We start from the raw sequence: 27,355 nt of genomic DNA on the forward strand, positions 1-27,355 counted from the left end.
CTGAGCCAGTGGTTGTATTAAAGATGTTGTATTTGGAGGTAAAAGTACAACTTGTGGGGTCACATCCAGCATAGCTTGTGGATGAGTATGGGAATTATCAAGAATGACGAGAGCCTTGAATGCAAAGGTCTTGCTGTGTGGGTAAAACTTGACTTCAGGAATAAAGTGATGCTTAAACCAGTCAATAAACATTTCCTCTGTCATCCATGCTGACTGGTTTGACAGATAAGATAAGAGATAAGATTTCGTTCGGATTTTTAACCCCGGAGGATTAGCCACCCAGGATAACCCAAGAAAGTCAGTGCGTCATCGAGGACTGTCTAACTTATTTCCATTGGGGTCCTTAATCTTGTCCCCCAGGATGCGACCCACACCAGTCGACTAACACCCAGGTACCTATTTGCTGCTAGGTGAACAGGACAACAGGTGTAAGGAAACGTGTCGAAATGTTTCCACCCGCCGGGAATCGAACCCGGGCCCTCCGTGTGTGAAGCGGGAGCTTTAGCCACCAGGCCACCGGGCCACAAATTACTGGTAAGGTGTTTTTATCTAAGTCTTTCAAAGCACGAGGATTCTTAGAACAGTAAATAACCATGTGTTACACTTGAAATCACCTGATGCATTACTGCAAAGGAGCAAGTTTAAGCAATCCTTTGCTGTCTTGAAGTCTAGTGCACTTTTCTCTTGCTGACTGATATAAGTTCTTGTTGGTATTTTCTTCCAAAAAACACTTGTCTCATCAGCATTAAACACTTAATGTGACTCATAGCCACCCTCAGAAACAATTTCCTGCAATTCAGCAGGGAAATTACTTGCTGCTGTATGATCAGCTGAAGCACTTTCACCAGAAAACTTAATGCTATGTAACTTATTATGCAACCTGAAGTTTTGGAACTAAACTCACACTCTTTTTCAGGCCTTCCTTCCTTATCTCAATGGTCTAATCCACAGCCAGACAGAAGCTTGAGTTGGGAAGTATCCCACAGGCGACGCTCCAAATTTCCCCCCCCCCCCCTCCCGCGAACTGAACCGTGTTAAGTTAATTTTATGAAGTGTTATATAAAATTATGCTGCAATTTTTCAAGTGCAATAGCCAAAATGTGCCAAACAAAACCGTGTAATATAATGGTCTACTGAAGTACATTTTTTGCAGTGTATATGCACACATTTAAAATCCAAATATTTTTGTATATTTTTATCCAAGAAGCCTTCATTTATTAAAATTTTATCAATAAATGAACCTAAAATTTTGAAATAGTTGCATAAAAACTTGATTTGGTTACTTATTTTATTAAAAATTTTTTTATTTCAAACTTTCCCTCATAATTTTTTGTGTAAATATGCTTCAGTACATCTACATTTTAATCCTCATATTTTCTTTTTAACACTTTGGCCGTCTCCCACCGAGACAGGGTGACCCAAAAAGAAAGAAAAAACTTTCATCATTCAACACTTTCACCATTACTCATACATAATCACTGTCTTTACAGAGGCACTCAGATATGACAATTTAGATGTCTCTCCAAACTGCCAATATCCCAAACTCTTCCTTTAGAGTGCAGGCATTGTACTTCCCATTTCTAGGAGTTGAGTCCAGCTAACCAGTTTCCCTGAATCCCTGCACAAAATATTACCCTGCTCACACTCCAACAGCTCGTCAGGTCCCAAAAACCATTCGTCTCCATTCACCCCTGTCTAACACTCTTACGCACGCTTGCTGGAAATCCAAGCCCATCGCCCATAAAACCTCCTTTACCCCTCCCTTCAACTTTTTCGAGGACGACCCCTACCCCCACCTTCCTTCCCCTACAGATTTATACAATCTCAAAGTCATTCTACTTTGTTCCATTCTCTCTAAATGACCAAACCACCTCAACAATCCCTCTTCAGCCCTCTGACTAATATTTTAATAACTCCACACATCCTCCTAATTTCCACACAACGAATTTTGTGCATAATATTTACACCACACATTACCCTTAGACACAACATCACTGCCTCCAGCCTCCTCCTTGCTGCAGCATTTACAATCCATGCTTCATACCCATATAAGAGTGTTGGTACCACTATACTTTCATACATTCCCTTCTTCGCCTCCATGGATAACGTTTTTTAGTTTCTACAGATACCTCAATGCAACACTCACCTTTTTTTCTTCATCAGTTCTGTGGCTAACCTCATCCTTCATAAACTAGTATAGCCCTTGTGGCTTAGCGCTTCTTTTTGATTATAATAATAATTCATAAACTAGTTCAGCGATCAAAACTTTGGGGCCCAGTTCCTGGACCCATTATGTACCTCTGTAATCTTTTGACTTGTAATATTGTATATTACACTGCAGGTTCTTTAAACACAACACTGGACCCTCTGAAAGACTTGATCCAATGATGTGTATAAATTTATCTTGCCTTATACATGTGTGAAAATTTGTTACCTTGTTAGCAATACAGGAGATAAACTGCTTGATGTTAAGTTGTGTAGGGCAAGACTTCTGACAAGGAGCATCAGCACACTTAAGACAGCGAGAAGCCTCACGTAGAGCACCTCGTTCACTCAGTGTCGTATGTTTAATATCATCAAAGTTTTTCTCCAGACTACAGTGATTCTGTTAAAGTAAAACAATTTTTTAAAATATGCTCCTGAGACAAGAGCTTGAAGGATTGTTTGTTAATTCTACATTAAGATTTCCACCAAAAACTGCTATTAATATCAATGACAAGTTTGAGTGGACAAAGACTAAGTAGGAGGTCAAGTCAAAAGGACAATAGAGTTTCTTATTGACCTGGATGGCTGTTAACCTGTGAGAAACAGGTCGAGGTTAAACTTGTAGATACCTCAGAAAATGGAAAAGGGGAACAAGTTTGAGTATTGGAAATAACATGCTGGATTAGTGAAACTGGGTTGGCATCGTCATACTTTATACTGAATGCCCAAGTATACTGTAGTTTTGAATATCATCCCGGACTGTACTGATGGTGAAGTGAAGTACTGCACACTGAAGTAATACTTTGATCAGTGTAATGGATTACTATAAAGTGGTGACTCAGTGCTGTAATACTGTACAGGACTTTCAGTGTCATGAGGTGTCTACTGTGAAGCAGTAAGTGAAGATCATTAAGTATAGTGATGTGGGCTCTGGACTATTGCAGAAAGTTGCCGAACTAAAATTTGTAACTGCTTACCAAAATTAGTGATGAAAACATGTGAAAATTGTACAGTATGTATATGTGAACTCTAGTGCATTCATTAAACATTAATGCTGGGTATGGGGTGCATAATAAAGATATTAAATTAAACTGTCACTCATTCAATAACATTTTTCCCCAAGCCTTCCTCACAATTATCCAGTGTGTAACTATGTTTTAATCTTTGAATAACCAAAGATTATGATCACCTCCACTCTTCTCAATTTGTAACAACAAAAGAGCCAACCACATCCGTCTTTTACTTACCACACAGTTCTTGCCTTTGTTACGTTTCCAGTACTTCTTATTATCCTTGGTGACAGAGGAGGGTTGCAAGGTGGCATGGGTGGTGATGCGAGGGTTGAGGGTCAATATGTTCTGAAAAAAATATCACACGAGAAAGATTGTGATGTTTAGTATATGAATTACTAACATGGGAAAATTAGTGTAAGTTCCTTTAGCTACAGGTACATATAAGTATAATTATCATACCTAGTAATATATGCGTGAATCACTTAAGATAACCCCAAAAACAAGTCAGACAAAGCGACTTATTTACATAACTGAATGCCATTCACAACAATATTCAAAAGATGAAATGTCACAAGGCCACAATGACCAGTTCAGCATGGACTCTTCTCTTATGTAACCATTTAGAAGAGGAAGGTCATTTCAGATGAGCAGGGATGACTGTAGTTGACAGGAATAATTACTATAACACCCTACTTTAGTATACTAGCTAAGGTTAATTTTAATATTGACTGTTTATATTCACCTGCAATCTCTTCACGGGGTACCATAATGTTTGTAAAAGGCTCTTGATCAAAGAAATTGGAGCAACCTTTCCCTTGGAATAAAACTGATTACCTCCCATTCCCTAGGTGCTGTATGACCCATATGGGTTTAGTGCTTTAAGTCAGGGTGGTCCCCTGACTTAACCACAAAAACTTTCTTCTGTACACAAAATACAATAAAATGTTAAGCACAAATATTAAGTCCCTAGCCTAGCATGTGGTGCATTTCGGGCACATTTTATATTTATGAAAAGGCCATAGAATCAAGAGAGGTTCCTAGATACTGGCGAGGAGCTCTTGATCCAATGAATTGGACCTGATTTTCCTTTCCTTGATTCCCATTCTCCATGAGCTGTATGACCCTTATGGATTTAATGTTCTCATTCTTTGAGAAAGGTATCTTAAAATGAAGATTCCTGGTGTAAATAACTGGAGGTGCTCTCTTTCCTTGGATGAAATCTGATTGTCCCCATTCCCCAAGATGTTTGAGTTTTACGGGTTTAGCGCTCCTCGATGAAAAAGATATGGTTCAAAAGCTGTAGCTCAACACCTTCAAGAGGCCCAGGAGCTAGATCTCGACACTATTAATTCCTCAAGAACCCTTGATGTCAGTGAGGTTACCTGGAGGTTACCTGGAGAGAGTTTCGGGGGTCAACGCCCCCGCGGCCCGGTCTGTGACCAGGCCTCCTGGTGGATCAGCGCCTGATCAACCAGGCTGTTGCTGCTGGCTGCACGCAAACCAACGTACGAGCCACGAGGGGGGGCTCTTAATCTAAGAAACTGGATTTGCCTTCCCCTTCCTTGGATCAAACCTGATTACCTCACATTTCCCCTTCCCCAGGTGTTGTATGAGGTGTTATTCGTGCTTTCCCATAAATATAATAATGTGTTTAACAACACTAGTAACTTCAGCAGTTGTAGTGCAATACATCATATCCAACACATATCAAAATAAGTATCCAAAACAGTTGGGATCCTCTCCAAGATACGATACTACGTGCCGCAAACTGCCCTTCTCACACTATACCATTCACTTATATATCCATACCTCACCTATGCTATTTGTGCTTGGGGTTCAACTGCAGAAATACACCTAAAGCCAATAATAACCCAACAAAAAGCCTCAGTAAGAATAATCACTAAATTCCATCCCTGGCAACACACCCCCTCACTCTTCATAGATCTAAACTTACTCCCTGTTCAGAACATCCACACTTACTACTGTGCAATCTACATCAACAGGACCTTAAATTCCAATATTAACCTTGACCTAAAATGCTTTTTTGATAGTTGAGACAGAACCCACAGGCATAACACCAGACACAAACATCTCTACGACATTCCCCGTGTCCAACTAAACCTTCACAAAAATTTAATGTATGCCAAAGGCCCTAAAATCTGGAAAACACTACCTGAAAACTCTAGAACAGCAGACACATTCATCATCTTCAAAACTACCGTTAGAAAACATCTTATCTCCCTGATGCACCCCATCAACTAACTACATGTAAACCACCTGGTGGTTCACACTTACTCACTCACCTATTTGACTATAAACACAGAAATACGAATCTTAATCTTAAAATAACGATTCCTAACTAGTCACAAGTTTGCCTGTGATACTCCAATATAGAAACTATGTATTGTGCCAAAACAAAAGCATTCACATTGCCAAACTCACAAACTAGTATTTAGTCACTTAGTATTTAGTCAACTTACTCCACAATTTGTAATAATTTAGGGTTACGAAATAATCTAAGTTTGCCCGAAATGCCTAGCCATGCTAGGTGTTCTAGTGGCCCCCTCTGTAATTAGTATTTTATTACATGTAAACCACACTAACCAAAATCTGCAAACCCCGCATTGTAATCCTTATAGAGAATAAACTTTGATTTGATTTGCTTTGATGTGTGTAATGCAACACCCGCCCCATGAACCGTTGATCACCAGTGTATCAGTGTATCAGTGTATCAGTGTATCAGTGTATCAGTCTATTAGTCTGTTAGTCTATTAGTCAGTCAGTCAGTCTCTCTCTCTCTCTCTCTCCAGTCGTACGTACCCAGAGTGCCACTTGTACCCAGGGTCACAGGGTGCCAGAGCTGACACACAAAGTAGCACAAGTGGCACCTAAAAGTAGGAAAACTGATGAACAAGGTTTATAGCGGTTAGTGGCGCAAACCCCTAGTTACTAGTAGCCAGGTCCAGCAGTAAGTTTATTTAGGTACAAGTACACATAAATACAGTTACACAAATTATCATAGTAATATATGTGAAAATTACCCAGGATAACCCCCAAAAATCAGATAAAGTGACTTATATCCAAGAACCTGCTGATGTGATTGGATGCATCGTAGACTTGTGGCTTCTGCATAATAGAAATATAATAATAATAATAATAATAATAATAATAATAATAATAATAATAATATCTTTATTTTTACAAGTACATGTACAAGGTATACAGTCCTAGACCTAGCTGATATCAATGACATACTACTATATAGAAAGCCTCTTGTTATGCTGAGCATTTCTGGCAAATTAGGTCAATTTTGTCCCAGGATGCGACCCACACCAGTCCACTAACACCCAGGTACCCATTTTACCGATGAGTGAATAAAGACAACCGGTGTAAGGAAACACGTCCAATATTTCAACCCTCGCTGGGAATCGAACCCGTACCCTCGCCATGTGTAGACGATGAAATCATGTGACTCCTGTGTTGTTGGGTTGGTGCTGCTTAAGTATCATGTATGCCAATGTTTTTGAAATTTTGTAGTTTCCAGTGTTGCGTTCTATAGTGTCGGTGACGGTGATTAGTGAGGCTTCTAGGCACCGTCGGCGTCTGAGGTCTGGTTCGGTGAGAACGAGTTGTGCCTCGTTCCAGTTCATCAAATGCCCCGTGGAGTCTCTGTGGAGGACACAAGCGTACCTTACATCGTCTCTGTTAGAGGCATTTCGATGCTCATTCAGGCGGACTGCAAGATCTCTGCCTGTCTCGCCTACATATTTCTTGGGACAGAACCCACAGGGGATAGTGTAGACGCCTGCTGTAGAAGTTAGAGGTGTGGGGCTGCGTTTAGTAGTGAGGTCTTTGATAGAGGATGTGTTTATGGTGGAAACGTTGATGTTACTCATAGCAAGTGCCCGGCGAGTATTCGTGGCAACATCGCCACATGGGAGTACTATGAACTGTTTAGGGGGCTGTTCCATGGGCGGTTTGTTGAGGATAGCTTGTGCCTTGAGTCTGCAATCTCGGATGAGGAAAGATGGGAACTGAAGACGTGTAAAGGCTTGTGTTATGTAAGTGCATTCTTCTTCTAGAAAACAAGGGCTGGAGATGCGAAGAGCTCTCAAGAAGAAGCCAATGAGGACACCTCTCAGTGCGGGTATCTTGGTGTGAATAAAAGTGTATAAGATCGTCCTTGTTCTCTTCAAAGTGTATAGAAAACCTACCAACAAGGACGATCTTATACACTTTTATTCACACCAAGATACCCGCACTAAGAGAGGTGTCCTCATTGGCTTCTTCTTGAGAGCTCTTCGCATCTCCAGCCCTTGTTTTCTAGAAGAAGAATGCACTTACATAACACAAGCCTTTACACGTCTTCAGTTCCCATCTTTCCTCATCCGAGATTGCAGACTCAAGGCACAAGCTATCCTCAACAAACCGCCCATGGAACAGCCCCCTAAACAGTTCATAGTACTCCCATGTGGCGATGTTGCCACGAATACTCGCCGGGCACTTGCTATGAGTAACTTCAACGTTTCCACCATAAACACATCCTCTATCAAAGACCTCACTACTAAACGCAGCCCCACACCTCTAACTTCTACAGCAGGCGTCTACACTATCCCCTGTGGGTTCTGTCCCAAGAAATATGTAGGCGAGACAGGCAGAGATCTTGCAGTCCGCCTGAATGAGCATCGAAATGCCTCTAACAGAGACGATGTAAGGTACGCTTGTGTCCTCCACAGAGACTCCACGGGGCATTTGATGAACTGGAACGAGGCACAACTCGTTCTCACCGAACCAGACCTCAGACGCCGACGGTGCCTAGAAGCCTCACTAATCACCGTCACCGACACTATAGAACGCAACACTGGAAACTACAAAATTTCAAAAACATTGGCATACATGATACTTAAGCAGCACCAACCCAACAACACAGGAGTCACATGATTTCATCGTCTACTGGTCCTCATCATAGGCAGAGGTTGTTTTGATAAGGACCTGCCTCGCATGGGCCAGTAGGCCTTCTACAGTGTTCCTCCATTCTTATGTTCTTATGACATTCCTCAGGTCACGTGCGTCACATCTCACTCTCCGCCTATATATATAATGTCTTTCTACCTCTGTATGTTAGAAGTGATCAAGGTCCCAGGACCGAAACGTTTTCTAATAAATATGTTATAGTGTTTGCTTACGTGTCTTTCTAAACCATCCCTAAAACTATTAGTGGACAGTTTAAAGTTATGATCTACTTCCATCCTTACCTGGAGTTTGCCTGGAGAGGGTTTCGGGGGTCAACGCCCCCGCAGCCCGGTCTGAGACCAGGCCTGATGGTGGGTCAGGGCCTGATAAGAACATAAGAACGAAGGAACACTGCAGAAGGCCTACTGGCCCATGCGAGGCAGGTCCAAGTCTCCTACCGGCTTAAGCCAATGCACCCAACCTAGTCAGGTCAGGTCACATTGACTTAAGGGAGGAACACGGCAACCGACCTGGTAGCACAAGCTATCAGGTCCAACTCACACCCACCCACATCCACTCATGTATTTATCCAACCTATTTTTAAAGCTACACAACGTTCTGGCCTCTATAACTGTACTCGGGAGTTTGTTCCACTCATCCACAACTCTATTACCAAACCAGTACTTTCCTATATCCTTCCTGAATCTGAATTTTTCCAACTTAAAACCATTGCTGCGAGTCCTGTCTAGGCTAGATATTTTCAGCACACTATTTACATCCCCTTTATTTATTCCTGTCTTCCATTTATACACCTCAATCATATCCCCCCTAATTCTACGTCTTTCTAGAGAGTGCAGATTCAGGGCCCTTAGTCTATCCTCATAGGGAAGGTTTCTGATACATGGGATCAACTTTGTCATCCTCCTTTGTACATTTTCCAGAGAATTTATATCCATCCTGTAATACGGTGACCAAAACTGTGCAGCATAATCTAAATGAGGCCTAACCAAGGATGTATAGAGTTGAAGAACAACCTGAGGACTCCTATTATTTATGCTTCTTGATATGAAGCCAAGGATTCTATTAGCTTTATTGCGAACACTTATGCACTGTTGTCTTGGTTTCAGATTACTGCTAACCAGAACTCCTAAATCTTTTTCGCAATCCGTAATATTAAGATCTACATTATTTAGTTTATATGTGGCATGGTTATTGTCCTGTCCAACATTTAGAACTTTGCATTTGTCTATATTAAACTGCATCTGCCACTTCTCCGACCACTGCATCAGTCTATTCAAATCTTCCTGGAGTGCTCGAATGTCCTCGTCAGAATGAATTCGACGGCCTATTTTGGTGTCATCGGCAAACTTGCCGATGTCGCTCTTTATGCCCTCATCTATGTCGTTTATGTAGATTGTGAACAGCAGGGGGCCCAACACTGACCCCTGTGGAACACCGCTCGTAACGCTTCCCCACTCTGATTTCTCCCCATTTATGCAAACTCTCTGCTGCCTATTTGTCAACCATGCCTCTATCCAGGAAAAAATTTCTCCTCCTATTCCATGTGCTTTAATTTTCCTCAATAGTCTCTGATGTGGGACCCTGTCAAAAGCCTTACTGAAGTCCATATACACAATATCATATTCATTACCATGATCTACCTCCTCAAATACCTTAGTGAAAAAAGTTAATAAATTCGTAAGGCAGGAACGCCCCTTTGTAAAACCATGCTGAGATTCGTTGATTAATTTATGCTTTTCAAGGTGGCTACGAACTGCCTCGGCAATTATTGATTCCATAAATTTTCCCACTATGGAGGTTAGGCTTATTGGTCTATAGTTCGAAGCTAAGGACCTGTCACCTGTTTTGAAAATAGGTATCACATTTGCCATTTTCCACTTATCTGGCACCATGCCCGTTTGTAGTGATATGTTGAAAAGATTAGCCAAAGGTGTGCTAAGCTCCTCTTTACATTCCTTTAGAACCCTTGCATACAGTTCATCAGGGCCTGGGGATTTGTTAGGTTTTAATTTATCTATTTGCCTAAGGACCATGTCACTTGTGACCCTAATCGTGCACAGTTTATTCTCGTCCTGTTCTACATAATTTATCATTACTGGAATATCGCTGGTATCCTCCTGTGTAAAAACTGAGAGGAAGTATGTGTTAAAAATTCTACACATTTCCTTATCACTGTCAGTGAGCTGACCCGAGGAACTTTTGAGTGGGCCTATCTTGTCCCTGATCTTACTTCTGTATACCTGAAAGAATCCTTTTGGGTTAGTCTTCGATTCTCTTGCAACTTTAACCTCATAATCTCTTTTTGCTTTTCTAATTCCCTTTTTTATTTCTCTCTTTAACTGAATATATCGATTTCTTAATTGCCCCTCTCCTCTTTTGATTTGCCTATATATGCCTCTCTTTTGACCAATCAGATATTTTAATCTATTGTTCATCCATTTAGGATCATTTTTGTTTGATCTGATTTCCCTATTTGGAACATAATTTGACTGAGCAGCTAGAACTATGCCCTGGAAAGCATCATATCGGCAACCATCACCACCTACCTGACCCTTAGTCAGGTCATTCCAGTTCAGCCCACCTAAGTAATTTTTCAGTCCTATGAAATCAGCCAAGCGAAAGTCAGGGACGGAGACTTGATTGCCATTATTAGGGGAATTCCATGATATATTAAAACTGAGTGATTTGTGATCACTTTCCCCAAGCTCATCATTAACCTCAAGATTATTAATTAGTGTTTCCCTACTGGCAAGAACCAAGTCAAGGAGGTTATTTCCCCTAGTAGGCTCTGTCACAAACTGTTTTAAAAAACAATCCTGGATCGTATCAAGAAAGTCACCTGACTCTAAATTTCCTGTCAAATTGCTCCAGTCAATCTGTCTATAGTTGAAATCTCCCATTAGCACAACATTTTCGTATGTAGATGCCTTACGAATTTCGTCCCAAAGAAGTTTACTGCACTCCCTATCAAGATTTGGGGCCCTGTAAATCACACCCAAAATTAGTTTTTCTCGGCCCTCGAGAAGCTGTAACCAAACAGATTCAGTGGCTGATGCTTCTAATTTAATATCTTGTCTAACACAACAATTTAAATTGTCTCTGACATACATCGCTACTCCACCACCTTTCCTGTTGACCCTGTCAGTGTGGAATAATTTATAGCCTTGTATGTGACATTCAGAGGGCATCTCTCTATCTTTCAGATTGAGCCAGGTCTCTGTTATAGCAATAATATCTATGTTTCCTGCACTTGCAATTAATCTTAGCTCATCTATCTTATTTCTTACACTCCTGCTATTAGTATAGTAAACCTTAAGGGAGCTAGTCCCTTGCTGCCCTCTGCTGTCCCCCTTTGTTTGCTGACCTGATCTATTGTCTTTATTTATAACTTCATGCTGAATGCCTTTTATACATTTACTGTTTCCAACCCTAGTGTTGCAACCTGCTTGTTTCCCACACACACCCATACCTCTATCTTTCATCAGTTTAAAATCATAGGCATTTCACCAATGGCCTTCTCAATCGAGTCTGCAAGTGCTACCACCCCTGCCCCAGAGAGATGTACCCCATCCCTTGCATACATATCATGTTTGCCATAAAAGTTGTTCCAGTTGTCAATGAATGGGATTGCAAGTTCCTTGCAGTATCTGTCTAGCCAGCAATTTACACCAATTGCCCTAGACAACCATTCATTTCCTACTCCCCTTCTAGGCAAGATGCTACATATGATTGGGATCCCTCCCTTAGACTTAATGAAATCTATAGCTGACCTGTACTTATCTAGCAGCTCTTCTCTCCTACCCTTCCCAATATCATTTCCACCAGCACTGAGACAGATAATGGGCTTGTTCCCATTACCTGACATGATATTATCCAGCCTGTTGACTATGTCCCCAACACCAGCTCCAGGGAAGCACACTCTATCTCTCATCTTCTTATTCCTATTACAAAAAGCACGGTCAATATATCTTACCTGAGAGTCACCAACAACAAGAATGCGCTTACCTCCATTAGCAGGGGCAGTAGTACCCTTACCTTCACTGGCCACTGAAGTACATTCATCCTGAAGAACAGAGAAGCGATTTCCTACCTTCAGATCTTCACTCTTAACTTTCCTTACTCTGATGCGCCTCCCATTACTGTGAACCACTCGCCACTTGTAGCAGGTGCTGGGCTGCACCTCACTGCTGGTAGCCGTTGCTACCTCCCCAACTACAGCCTCCTCACAGCGAGAGACAGACTGCACCTCACTGCTAGAAGCCTCATTCCCCACAACTCCAGCCACCTCACACTCTCTCCCAGACCCATTGAGGTGGACCTTCAGCCTCCTAATCTCCTCCTGGAGAAGCAAGACCTCCTCCTTCAACTCTCCAACCTCAATTTTTAAAACACTGCAGAAGCAAGCCATGCTTTGTAACCGTCCACGCTAATCCCCAAAGCAGCTCAGGGTCTGTGACCTCACGTGACGACTGACCACTGACCACTCAACCAGGCTGTTGCTGCCGGCCGCACGCAAGTTGACGTACGAACCACAGCCCGGTTGGTCAGGTACTGACATTAGGTGCCTGTCCAGTGCCTTCTTGAAGACAGCCAGGGGTCTATTGGTAATCCCCCTTATGTATGCTGGGAGGCGACTGAACAGTCTTGGGCCCCGGACACTTATTGTGTTGTCTCTCAGTGTACTTGTGGCGCCCCTGCTTTTCATCGGGGAAATGTTGCATCTCCTGCCGAGTCTTTTGCCTTCATATGGAATGATTTTCGTGTGCAGGTTTGGTACCAATCCCTCCAGGACCTTCCAAGTGTATATTATCATGTACCTCGCCTGCGCTCGAGGGAATACAGATCAAGGACCTTCAATTGTTCCCAGTAGTTTAGGTGCCTTATCGCACTTATGTGTGCCATGAAAGTTCTTTGTACACTCTCCAGGTCCGCAATGTCGCCAGCCTTGAAGGGGGCCGTTAGTGCACAGCAGTATTCCAGCCTAGAGAGCACAAGCGATTTGAAGAGAATCATCATGGGCTTGGCGTCCCTAGTTTTAAAGGTTTCATTATCCATCCTATCATTTTCCTAGCAGATGAGGTAGATACACTGTCGTGGTCTTTGAAGGCGATATCCTCTGACATTATCACTCCCAGGTCCGTCACATTACTTTTCCGCTCTACTGTATGGTTAGAATTTGTGCTATACCCTGACACATTTTTAATTTCTTCAAGTTTTCCATATCTGAGTAGTTGAAAGTTCTCCTCGTTGAACTTCATATTGTTTTGAGTGGCCCATTCGAAGATTTGGTTGATGTCCGCTTGGAGTCTCGCGGTGTCTTCGATGGAGGTCACTGCCATGGTGATCCACGTGTCATCCGCAAAGGAAGACATGGAACCATGGCTTACATCTTTATGTCAGAAATGAGGATGAGGAATAGAATGGGAGAGAGTACTGTGCCTTGTGGAACAGAGCTTTTTACCATGGCTGCCTGGGACTTTACTCTGTTTACTACTACTCTTTGCCTTCTATTTGTCAGGAAGTTGTAGATCCATCTACCAACTTTTCCCGTTATTCCTTTATCCCGCATTTTGTGTACTATTACACCATGGTAACACTTGTTGAAAGCTTTTGCAAAGTCTATGTATACTACATCTGTATTTTGGTTATCCTCTACAGCATCCAGGACCTTGTCATAGTCGTCCAGTAGCTGGGACAGGCAGGAGCGACCTGCTCTAAACCCGTGGTGACCTGGGTTGTGTAACTGATGGGTATTTAGGTGGTTGGCTATCTTGCTTCTTAGAACCCTCTCAAAGATTTTTATGATATGGGATGTTAGTGCTATCGGTCTGTAGTTCTTTGCAATTGCTTTACTGTCACCTTTGTGGAATGGGGCTATGTCTGTTGTTTTTAGCGTGTGTGGGATGACCCCTGTGTCCGTGCTCCCTCTCCATAAAATTCTGAAGGCACGCGATAGGGGCTTCTTGCAATTCTTGATGAACAAGGAGTTCCACGAGTCTGGGCCTGGGGCAGAGTGCATGGGCATGTCATTAATTGCCTCTTCAAAGTCTTGTGGAGTTAGAATAATATCCGAGATTTTTTGGGATAACATATTATATATATATATATATATATATATATATATATATATATATATATATATATATATATATATATATATATATATATATATATGTATATTCTTTCTTTCAACACACCGGCCGTATCCCACCGAGGCGGGGTGGCCCAAAAGGAAAAACAAAAGCTTCTCCTTTTAAATTTAGTAATATATACAGGAGAAGAGGTTACTAGCCCCTTGCTCCTGGCATTTTAGTCGCCTCTTACAACACGCATGGCTTACGGAGGAAGAATTCTGTTCCACTTCCCCATGGAGGTAAGGGGAAATAAACAAGAACTAGTAAGAAAATAGAAGAAAACCCAGAGAGGTGTGTATATATATATGCTTGTACATGTATGTATAGTGTGACCTAAGTGTAAGTAGAAGTAGTATGACATACCTGAAATCTTGCATGTTAATGAGACAGAAAAATGGACACCAGCAATCCTACTATCATGTAAAACAATTACAGGCTTTTGTTTTACACTCACTTGGCAGGACGGTAGTACCTCCCTGGATGGTTGCTGTCTGCCAACCTACTACCTTATATATATATATATATATATATATATATATATATATATATATATATATATATATATATATATATATATATATATATATATGCCTTTGCTAATTCACTGATTCTATCAAGCATTTGAAGGCTCTTGTGAGAGGGAAGCCACAAAACGTGTGCCTTGACTTCACTGCCTATAATTCTGCCATACATGTCTAGCTTCTGACACGAGCATGTTACATCTAACGCTCACAGAGTTCAGTATTTATAATTTACAGTTAATGTGTCAAAGAACAAAAACGGCGCAATACTGACTTGAACAATACGAAAATAACTCGCACATACGAGAGAGAAACTTTCATGAAAACATTTTTATGCCAAATCAAAGGCAAAAACAACAACAAGCACTGAGCCCCCGCTTAGATGTGATGGGACTTACACAGATAACAGCAAAGAAATGAGTGAAGTACTAAAGTCCCAGTTAACCGGACTAAGAGTAGAAAATCTCCGATATTATCCTAACATCACAAGACTTCGAAGAAGTAATAAATGACATGGCCGTGCACTCGGCCCCAGGCTCAGACTCGTGGAACTCCGGGTTGATCAAGAAATGCAAGAAACCCCTATCATGTGCCTTCAGCATTCTATGGGGAGGAAGCAAGGACACAGGGTTCATCCCACAGTCACTAAAAATAACAGACATAGCCCCCTTCACAAACTTCACAAAGGTGGCAGTAAAGCAATCGCAAAGAACTACAAATCGATGGCACTACCATCCCATATTATAAAAATCTTTGAAAGCATTCTAAGAAGCAAGATCGCCACTCACCTAGATACCCATCAGTTATACAACCCAAGGCAACATGGGTTTAGAGGAGGTCGCTCCTACCTGTCCTAACTACCTGGCTAAGTTTATTCAGGTATACACATGTACGGATCTTGCCTCCACTATATCACTTCCCAGACTATTCCACTTCTTGACAACTCTGAAAAAGTTCTTCCTTATATCTCTATGATTCATCTGAGTCTTCAACTTCCAACTGTAACCCCTTGTTGCTGTGTCCCATCTCAGGAACATCCTGCCTCTGTCCACCCTGTCAATTCTTCTCAGCATTTTATGTCGTTATCATATCATCCCTATCTCTCTATCATCTAGTGTCGTCAGGTCGATTTCCCTTAACCTTTCCTCGTAATACATGCTCCTTAGCTCCCGGACTGGTCTTGTTGCAAACCTTTGCACTTTCTCTAATTTCCTTACATTCTTGGCTAGGTGTGGGTTCCAAACTGGTGCTGTATAATCCAATATAGGCCTGACATACACAGTGTACAGGGTCCTTAACGATTCCTTATTGAAATGTCGGAATGCTATCCTTAGGTTTGCTAGGCGCCCATATGCTGCAGCAGTTATTTGGTTGATGTACACCTCAGGAGATGTGCTCGGTGTTATACTCACCCAAAGATCCTTTCCCTTGAGAGAGATTTGTAGTCTTTGGCCCCCTAGACTGTACTCCGTCTGCGGTTTTCTTTGCCCTTCCCCAATCTTCATGACCTTGCACTTGATGGGGTTGAACTCCAGAAGCCAGTTTCCGAACCAGGCCTGCAGCCTGACCAAATCCCTTCGTAGTTCCCCCTGGTCCTCGTCTGATTGAATTCTTCTCATCAACTTCACATCATCTGCAAACTTGATGCAGCACTAAGGACAACTCCACGTCGCTTAGTGAGGATGGTATTACTTACAACATACTCAGATTGCTGTGTCGAATACCAGGTAATCTTTACTTGAATTATATAACATGAGCTATGTAACTGGGGAGCTCCCTCAATCTTGGACCGACAGCCTCATCATTTCAGTTCCTAAGCTCAATTAACAAAATGCATTTCGCCCAATATCTCTTACTAACTGCTTGTGTAAAACATTCGAGAGGATGATTCTTAGTCGTCTCATGTACAAAATCAAAAAATTTTTGTCTCCCCGGTTGCATGGTTTCATGCATGGAAGGAGCGTGCATCATTACATAGCCACCTTTCTCAGCTTGCACATAGATAGCTCATACACTACCTTTCTTGACCTTAAATCTGTTTTTGGTGTAGCCAACCGACATGTAATCATTAGTGAACTTGCCAGAATGGATGTTGGAGGATGGCTTCTCCACTGGATTAAAGGCTGCTTATCCCTGTGTTGTTCCAGGGACATAGAAGTGTAACTAAAGACTCTGAATTAGGAACCCCACAGGGAGGTGTGCTCAGTTCCACTATTCAATATTCTAATTAATGCCTTACTTAATGCTATGCCTAGCCATTATATAATTAGTTTTGCTGATGATATAATGATTCACACCACCGGATTCTCCAACACCCAGAACATCCTTAATCATGTACTAGCCTCGTGTCGGGACCTGGGGTTGATAATCTCTACTGATAAAACAAAGATACTCAACAGGCGTCCTCGACAGAGAGGCACAGTTCACCAGATCCAGTTGTATGATGGGTCTCTTCTAAAATATGTAACCATATACAGGTATCTAGGCTTTGTGGCCCGGTGGCCTGGTGGCTAAAGCTCGCGATTCACACACGGAGGGCCCGGGTTCGATTCCCGGCGGGTGGAAACATTTCGACACGTTTCCTTACACCTATTGTCCTGTTCACCTAGCAGCAAATAGGTACCTGGGTGTTAGTCGACTGGTGTGGGTCGCATCCTGGGGGACAAGATTGAGGACCCCAACGGAAATAAATTAGACAGTCCTCGATGACGCACTGACTTTCTTGGGTTATCCTGGGTGGCTAACCCTCCGGAGTTAAAAATCCGAACGAAATCTTATCTCTTATCTTATCTCTCACTACTTGGACCTGTTGTAACGAGACTGTCGCCAATACAAAGAAAGGCTGAGAACACTTAGAGTTGTGGCAGGGTTTCAATGTTAAAATTGTGAAAATGATGTTTCTTGCTTATATTAGATCATTGGTTGATTATGCTGCGCCACTACTTGCTCTTGTGTCTGACTGGAAGCTTGGAGGGCTGGAAAAACTGCAGAACGAAGCAATGAGGATCATTTTAGGATGCCCTCGTACTGCCAAAATTTTAAATATGCAAAAAGAACTTGATATTCTAAGCATCAGAGATCGTGTTACTGAAAGAAATATCCTAATTGGGGTTAATATGCTTAGGCAAGCCCATTCAAACCCCTGCACAGAAGCCCTCCAAACTTTCCTCAGCAGTGGTGAACGCTCCTCCAGATGGATCGAAAAAACTGGTACCGACACATGATACACAAATAACCCGCACATAGAAGAGAGGAGCTTACTGCGACGTTTCGGTCCGACTTGGACCATTTACAAAGTCACACTGTGCCTTTTTGTACCTTTTTTTTGTTATTCAGATACATGATCTATGTCAAGTAAGGCAACAGCGGCACTTCTCCGCTCCATGGGATATTACCCCATTCCAAACTACCATTCCTCCATTCCCCCCAAACTACTTCTTAAATCACAGATGGTTCTGTTCACCAATCCACTGGTGCAGCTGGTAGTGCTGTTGTTGTCGTACAGAGTGATGGCTCTCTTAAAGAAATTGGAGCACGCATCAATAATTGGGTCTCTACCCTTCAGACAGAGCTGTTTGCCATACTCCTTGCACTGAAATGCATCCATGTATCTAAGACTGACGTTTTAATTATAACCGATTCTCTGTCATTCATAAATGCTCTCAACTCATTAAGTATAAATTGTGCATGCTTGTGTCAGAAGCTAGACACAGGTATGGTAAGATTGTGGACAGTGGAGTCAGAGTGCACATGCTGTGAATTCCATTTCACATTGGGCTCCAGATGCATGATAGAACTGACAAATTGGTTAAGCTGTATGCTTTCAAAGATGGAGTAGATTACAATCTTGGCTTGTCATGTAGTAGTTTGAGAATAATAATACGAAAAGAAATTTAAATGAATTTTATTGACTTAAGACTTAGGGAGATTGACACTGGTCAGTCCATCTATCATCATTCCAGCATGCAGGAGGAGCCACATGTCTATGGTGCATCCAACAAGATAAGCAGACTCTTGGATGTCACTAACGCCCGGCTCCGGCTGGGTTACAAGTATCTTTGGCAGGTTAAATCACCACCACCAGATGTAGACCAAACGAAGTGTAAACTTTGCCAGATGGATAAAATTAATGCATTCAGAGACAACTCACTCAGAAATGTTCAAGATATGTCTAAGTATTTTATCCACAGTGGTATATTACAGACCATTCTGGAAAAATACCCTGACTTTGCTCCCTGTAAATGAAGCATTACCACTGTGTGCGTGTGTGTGTGTGTGTGTGTGTGTGTGTGTCTGTCTGTCTCAATATTTGCACCAATAACTCATTACAGTTGTGACCGGGTGTGGACGTGTGAATTGCTCATTACTCTAATTTGTTTATGATGGCAGCCATGTATAAACTTAAGTAAATATACTTACAGGATTCATTACCTTTGTAACTTGTGAGTTCATTACTTTTGTAACTAGTTCAGCTCCTTGTGGCTTAGCGCTTCTTTTTGATAATAATAATAACTAGTTTAGCTACCAAAACTTTGGAGTCCAGTCCCTGGACCCATTATGTACCTCTGTAATCTTTTGACTATCTCCCACAGGATGGGTATGGGGTGCATAAACATATTAAACTAAAATAGCCTGGAGGGTGTTCCGGGGGTCAACTCCTCCCCGGCCCGATCTGAGACGAGGCCTCGTAGTGGATCAGGGTCTGATCAACCAGGCTGTTACTGTTGGCAGCACGCAAAACTAGGTACGAACCACAGCCCGGCTTGTCAGGTACTGACACTAGGTGCCTGTCCAGTGCCTTCTTGAAGACACCCAGGGGTCTATTGGTAATCCCCCTTATGTATGCTGGGAGGCAGTTGAACAGTCTTGGGCCCCTGATACTTATTGTGTTGTCTCTCAGTGTACTCGTGGCGCCCCTGCGTTTCGTTGGGGTAATATTGCATCTCCTGCCGAGTATTTTGCTTTCATATGGAGTAATTTTCGTGTGCAAGTTTGGTATTAATCCCTCCAGGATTTACCATTTTAATGTATAATATTTGAGGCAAGCTTTAAATAAAAATTAATATCTCTTAATCAGCTAGAAGGTAATGAGTGAAAATTTAGTAATGTTTTAGTATTCTATTTAGCTTTATAACCCAGTTTTATGGTGGTCCAGAAGAGTAAATACAACAGTTTTATGGTGGTCCAGAAGAGTAAATACAACAGTTTTATGGTGGTCCAGAAGAGTAAATACAACAGTTTTATGGTGGTCCAGAAGAGTAAATACAACAGTTTTATGGTGGTCCAGAAGAGTAAATACAACAGTTTTATGGTGGTCCAGAAGAGTAAATACAACAGTTTTATGGTGGTCCAGAAGAGTAAATACAACATATTCATGATGGTCCAGAAGAGTAAATACAACATTTCAAATATTTAATATGTAAAATGAGCAAGTTAGAAGGTTCCAAGCCCAGTAAAAAAACAGAAATATCTCTAAGTAAAACACTAATATGAAAATTTGCAACTAACCAGATATAGGCCTATGGCAGTGACATTTTTTTGGGAGGGGGCATTTTTTTTTTTGAATGCTTTTATTTCTATATATGAACAGTATAGAATATAAAACAGTCTTTCTGATCTCAACTCTCCGTTCTTTAGACATCAAACTTACTTTTCGCCAGACTAACACTCTTCGCACCAATCTAGTTCATACCTCTCCTCCCTCTATAGATGCTCCTTGTGTCTACTCTATTTCTTGTTCCTCTTGTACTTTGTAGAAACTGGCCGTTCTCTTTCTGAACGACTTAGAGACCATAAAAGCAGTGCTAGACTTACCGACACCAATAATGCTCTTTTCCGTCATGTCCGAGATCACAGTCATCCTACTGACTGGTTTTCTGCTAAAACTGTCAACCCTACGTCTAACTTTCACATTCGCCGTCTGGTTGAATCCTCCCTTATACACAACTTTACTTGCATGAATCTTAGTCGTGGCTTTGTCTCTGTAGATACCTTCCTCCACCATTACACTGTAAAATGCTCCAAACTTCAGAACACCCGTGACTTAACCTGATGCTTTTTTACCTTTCTCCCTCTTCCCCTTTCCTCTTTCTCCTTGGGTTTTCTTTCTTCTGCCTTGGGTTTTTGGTACATTACCATTATTCCCCCCCCTCTGTGTTCTTCCTACCCTCTGTGCCCCCCCCCCCTAGCTCCCTTGCAGTGCTCCTCTTTCTTAAATAACAAAAAGGCACAATACCGTGACTGGAACGATACACAAATAACCCGCACATAAAAGAGAGAAGCTTACGACTCCTCTTTCTTAGTCTTTGACTGACTCGATTACTACTACTGCTTCCTCTACCACTACTTTTCTTTCTTTATTCCTCTCTTGTCCCGTCCCTGTCTGTTGGCCTATATATTCTCCCTCCTTCTCTCCTTTTTGTTAGTGTGACTGTAAATGGTCCAAGTCTGACCGAAACGTCGTCGTAAGCTCCTTTCTCCTATGTGCGGGTTATCTGTGTATTGTTCCAGTCACGGTATTGTGCCTTTTTGTTATTTAAGGGTCTTTATAGTATGTCACTGCATATGTTGTACATGTACGTGTAGAAATAAACATTATTAGTAGAATACGTAGAGAGGGTTTAGGGGATCAATGCCCCCACGGCCAGGTCTGTGACCAGGACTCATGGTGGATCAGAGCCTGATCAACCAGGCTGTTACTGTTGGCCACACGCAAACCGACGTACGAACCACAGCCCGGCTGGTCAGGTACTGACTTTAGGTGCCTGCCCAGCACCCTCTTGAAGACAGCCAGGGGTCTATTGGTAATAACCTTTACGTATGCTGGGAGGCAGTTGAACAGTCTAGGGGCCCCTAACACCTATTGTATTGTCTCTTAGTGTACTCAGTAGTATAATAGCATTGAAAATTTCTTTTATATCCCTGATATAATACTGGTTGCTTAAGTGGGTTTAAAGCCTATCGACTACATGAGAGTCATAAAGGCTGTATGTAACCTTACTCTCAATATCGGCAAAACCTTCTTCATACTGTTTGGAAACAGAGCTGCGGATATTCAGCTAAACATATCGATAAATGGTTCCCGCATTTCAAGATACACTGACAGAAAATTTCTAGGTCTCCACATTGAGAACTGTCTTCAATTTCAGATCCACATACAACATATTTCCAAAGAAATCTCCAAAACAGTTGGCATCCTCTTTTAGATACGGTACTATGTACCCCAAACACACTTCTTGCTCTTTACTACTCTCTCATCTACCCTTACCTCACCTATGGTATTTGTGCACGGGTGTTCAACCACAGCAAATCACCTTAAACTCTTAATTATACAACAGAAAGCTGTTGTGAGAATGATTACAAACTCCTGCGCCAGGTAACACACACCACCGCTATTTAAGAACTTGAACCTCCTTAGCATACAAAATATTCACTTATATTATTGTGCCTACTACATACACAGAACACTCTTCTCCAATATAAACCTTCCTCTCAAACTCCTTCTTGAGAACTACAACAGAACGCACTTGCATAACACAAGACACAAAACATTCTTTGATATCCCTCGTGTCCATCTCTCCCTTTGCAAAAATGCTATGCGCATAAAGGGCCCTAAGATCTGGAATTCATTGCCTGAAAATACAAAAGGGCCCCATCTGCTGCACACCAATTCAAGGCTCTACTTAGAAATTACCTCATCTCCCAAAATTAACAACACAAACACTATAAATCACTTCTCAGACACTACTCAAAAACTTCCATATTTTATAAGATTATTTTAAAACTAAAATGGTCTCAATCTCATTATATATAATGTTGATAAATTAGACACATGTGCAACTCTTGGGTATCTTTATTGAGGAAACGTTTCGCCACACAGTGGCTTCATCAGTCCATACAAAGGAGAATCTTGAAGAACAGGAGGAGAATGAGGTAATCAGTCCCTCAACCTTGAGTCGATGTGGTCAGCCCATCAATCTTGAATAGAATACGGCATACGTGCTGAGAAGGAGCTTATAAACCGTTGGCAGGAGAGGTGCAGCAGTCATAGGTCGACTCAAGGTTGAGGGACTGATTACTTCATTCTCCTCCTGTTCTTCAAGATTCTCCTTTGTATGGACTGATGAAGCCACTGTGTGGCGAAACGTTTCCTCAATAATTATACCCAATAGTTGCACATGTGTCTAATTTATCAACATGTCGGTTCTCTGAACCATTCATCTACAAATATATATAATGTGCAAAAATATAATACAGTAACTTGTTATTCAACTACTTGTTAATTTAATTACTGAAAACCACTACTGCCTCTGTTGATATATAAAAACAATGTTCAGTTTGAACCAACTGTGGTATATACGTATGTCTGGTGTTCAGTAGTCTGTCAAGCATCAGGTTTAGTCTGCCAGAAATGCCTCGGCATGAATGTGACTTTCTTTGTACTTAGCAGATCAATATTGTAATTACACATTGTAAACTATGCAAGGAAATAAACTTCTTAATCCTTACCACCAGTCAAGAGCACTTAATCCTTAATATGGAACAAAGTATACTATGTATATATACTGAGATACATACCTCTCGGTATATATACTAATGAGATGCAGACACAACACTGTATCAATCACATCTGCTAGAAAAATGGCAGGATGGATAATGAGAACCTTCAAAACTAGGGATGCCAAGCCCATGGTGACACTCTTCAGGTTGCTTGTTCTATCTAGGCTGGAATATTGCTGCACACTAACAGCACCTTTCAAGGCAGGAGAAATTGCTGACCTAGAAAATGTACAGAAAACCTTCACGGCACACATAATTGCGATAAAACACGTAAATTACTGGGAACGTTTGAAGTTCCTCGACCTGTACTCCCCGGAACTCAGGCTGGATACATGATTATATACACTTGGAAAATCCGAAAGGGATTGGTACCAAATATGCACACGAAAATCACTCACTATGAAAGCAAAAGACTTGGCAGACGATGCAACATCCCCCCAATGAAAAGCAGGGGCGCCACTACTACAATAAGAGACAATGCAATAAGTGTCAGGGGGCCCACGACTGTTCATGGGGGATTACCCATAGACCCCCTGGCTGTCTTCAAGAAGGCTTTGGACAGGCACCTAAAGTCAGTATCTGATCAACCGGGCTGTGGTTCGTACGTCGGTTTACGTGCGGCCAACAGTAACATCCTGGTTGATCAGGCCGTGATCCACCATGAGGCCTGGTCACAGACCAAGCCGAGGGGGCGTTTACCCCGAAACCCTCTCCAGGTATATCCCATAAGCTCAGCCCCCTCTACGTCAATAAACGTTAAATGAATAAAAATATTTATGTATGTATGCGTGTGTACATGTATATGTATACATGTATTTGTGTATAGCGGTATCTACCTATCTTGTGTTTTGTAAACATATCTGGTAGAATAATATAGACATAAGAACTACGACTACGGTGCTCTTCACACCAACTACAAGGCTGAGGGACTCATTACCTCATCTCTTGTGTATAGTTCTTGTGTCTTCCAGTTATGTCCTTGAACGAAATGGTTATAACTATGACCATAATTTTTAAAGGGGTTGACCAGTAAGCCAGCACAAAGCCTCGGTCAGATGAACAAAAGCTTCAGCGGCGGGTCATCATATGACCAAGACCCGCGTCAGGAAACACTTGTCCTGTTTCCCGACGAACCTTACCTTACCTAACCTAATGTCTTTGAATTCGTATTGATAAAGCCACTGGATGGCGAAACGTTTACAATAAAGATACCCAGATGTTGCACACGCGTCTAATTTTATAAATATACTTATTGTTGTAACCTCATAAAATGTTAATATAGATCAGAGGAGGTATAAAGTGTCGCTTATCAGTGTTTGACAGAAAAAAGAAATGACGCTTACGATAAGATTTGAAGAGATATCGAAATAAAAACATTGTATGACAATATAAATACCGCATTATCATATACACCCAAATAACACAGAATAAGGATCAATAACATGCTAGAGCACACACGTTATAAGTATGCCCAAAATACACTCACTGCCCTGTCAAAAAAAGAAGAATGCCCCTTAACAGTGATACTCAGGAAGACAGTTTCTGTCTTCATGCCTGAGAGGCATGAAGAAGGTCAGTGAGGTAGATGTTAAGGCACTTCTTTGTTAATAGGTCGGTTTGATGCTATAGCTATATACTTGTCCAAACTTCCCACCACTACAGATATCAGTACTAAAACTCAACACACAACTCAGGATATAAATAACCATAATTTAAACCTAGAAGATGATTGATCACGTTGACCCTGCAGGTCCTTAAGCAAACACTATGATGACCTCCTGGCACTCCTTGAATCACTAAAGACACCCTTCTCCTGCATTATTCTTACTGAGACCTGGCTTAAGCAGGACACAATAGATATCTACCCTCTACCAGGATACACAGCAATCCACAACTGCAGACCATACCAAGTTGGGGGTAGTATTGCAATCTATTACTCTAACCAATTATCTTGTATTAGCACCACTTGCTTTAGTGATGAATATGGAGAATAAATTTTTGCTAATTTTACTGTAAAAAACCTTAAGACGCCTATAACAATCGGTGCCATTTACCGGATACCCCATACAAACATCCCAAATTTCAGTGAGAAATTAAATTAAAATTCAAAGTTTATTCTCTATAAGGATTACAATGTTGAATTTACAGAATTTGGTTATTGTGTGGTTTACATGTAGTTAAATAATGATTACAGAGTGTACCACTAGAACGCCTAGCATGGCTAGGCATTTCGGGCAGACTTAGTTTAATTCTTTATTTTAAAATATTACAAATTATGAGGTAAGTTGGTATTATGGCTAAGTCACTAAATACTAGTTTGTGAGTTTAGCAATGTTAATGCTTTTGTTTTGGCACAGTACATAGTTTCAGTATTGGAGTATCACAGGATTCATTATTTTAAGATTGAGATTAATATTTCTGTTTATGGTCAAATGGGTGAGTGAGTGTAAGTGTGAACCACCAGGTGGTATTCGTGTAGTTAGTTGATGGGGTGTATCAGGGAGACAAGATGTTTTCTAATGGTAGTTTTGAAGGTGATGAATGTGTCTGCAGTTCTAGAGTTCTCAGGTAGGGTGTTCCAGATTTTAGGGTCTTTGACATACATTGAATTTTTGTAAAGGTTTAGTCGGACACGGGGAATGTCGTAGAGATGTTTGTGTCTGGTGTTATGCCTGTGGGTTCTGTCACAACTATCAAGAAAGCGTTTTAGGTCAAGGTTGATATTGGAGTTTAAGGTCCTGTAGATGTAGATTGCACAGTAGTAAGTGTGGATGTACTGAACAGGGAGTAAGTTTAGATCTATGAAGAGTGGGGGGGGGGGGTGTTGCCAGGGATGGGATTTAGTGATTATTCTTACTGCAGCTTTTTGTTGGGTTATTATTGGCTTTAGGTGTGTTGCTGCAGTTGATCCCCAAGCACAAATAGCATAGGTGAGGTATGGATAAATAAGAGAGTGGTATAGTGTGAGAAGGGCATTTTGCGGCACGTAGTATCGTATCTTGGAGAGGATCCCAACCGTTTTGGATACTTTTTTGGTTGTGTGTTGGATATGGGTGCTGAAATTCAGGTTGTTGTCAAGGTATAGGCCTAGGAATTTGCCCTCATTATGTCTGGTAATTAGAGTGTTGTCGATCTTAATGTTAATTTGTGCATCTCCTGCTCTGCTACCAAACATAATATAGTAGGTTTTGTCAGTGTTAAGCGTAAGTTTATTGGCTGTCATCCAAGTCGATATTTTGATCAGCTCCTCGTTAACAATGGTGTTGAGGGTGGCAAGATTAGGGTGAGAGATGACATAAGTCGTGTCGTCAGCAAAGAGAATGGGTTTCAGGTGTTGGGATACGTTTGGAAGATCATTGATGTATATGAGGAAGAGCAGGGGACCAAGGACACTTCCCTGCGGAACTCCAGTATCAAGTGGCCGTGTTGTTGATGCTGTGTCTTTAATGGTGACATACTGATACCTATTAGTAAGGTAATACCAACTTACCTCATAATTTTGTAATATTTTAAACTTAAGATTTAATCTAAGTCTGCCCGAAATGCCTAGCCATGCTAGGTGTTCTAGTGGTACACTCTGTAATTATTATTTTACTACATGTAAACCACACAATAACCAAATTCTGTAAACTCAGCATTGTAATCCTTATAGAGAATAAACTCTGAATTGAATTGAATGATCACATGTTGGTTTCTGCTGATAAGTAGAGGATTTTTTGTACGTGAGAGTATGGCCTCTGGTATCCCCTTTGCCTTTATACAAAGGAACTATGCATGCTCTCTGCCAATCCCTAGGTACCTTACCCTCTTCCATACATTTATTAAATAATTGCACCAACCACTCCAAAACTATATCCCCACCTGCTTTTAACATTTCTATCTTTATCCCATCAATCCCGGCTGCCTTACCCCCTTTCATTTTACCTACTGCCTCACGAACTTCCCCCAC

At 41.4% G+C, this 27,355-nt stretch overlaps 1 protein-coding gene across 2 annotated transcripts in view; it reads right to left on the minus strand.

The window, feature by feature from the left end:
• su(r) (dihydropyrimidine dehydrogenase su(r)) overlaps nucleotides 1-27,355 on the minus strand; it is a 99,112-nt gene that overhangs the window by 48,448 nt on the left and 23,309 nt on the right. For both annotated transcript variants that reach the window (XM_070086615.1, XM_070086616.1), the window contains exons 2-3: nucleotides 3,453-3,563; nucleotides 2,435-2,605 (exon numbers count right to left, since the gene is read on the minus strand). In XM_070086615.1, the coding sequence (XP_069942716.1) occupies nucleotides 2,435-2,605; nucleotides 3,453-3,563 (282 nt within the window). The remainder of the gene's footprint in view (nucleotides 1-2,434; nucleotides 2,606-3,452; nucleotides 3,564-27,355) is intronic.

Source organism: Cherax quadricarinatus, chromosome 19 (assembly GCF_038502225.1).
Source record: "Cherax quadricarinatus isolate ZL_2023a chromosome 19, ASM3850222v1, whole genome shotgun sequence".
NCBI classification, from domain to species: domain Eukaryota; kingdom Metazoa; phylum Arthropoda; class Malacostraca; order Decapoda; family Parastacidae; genus Cherax; species Cherax quadricarinatus.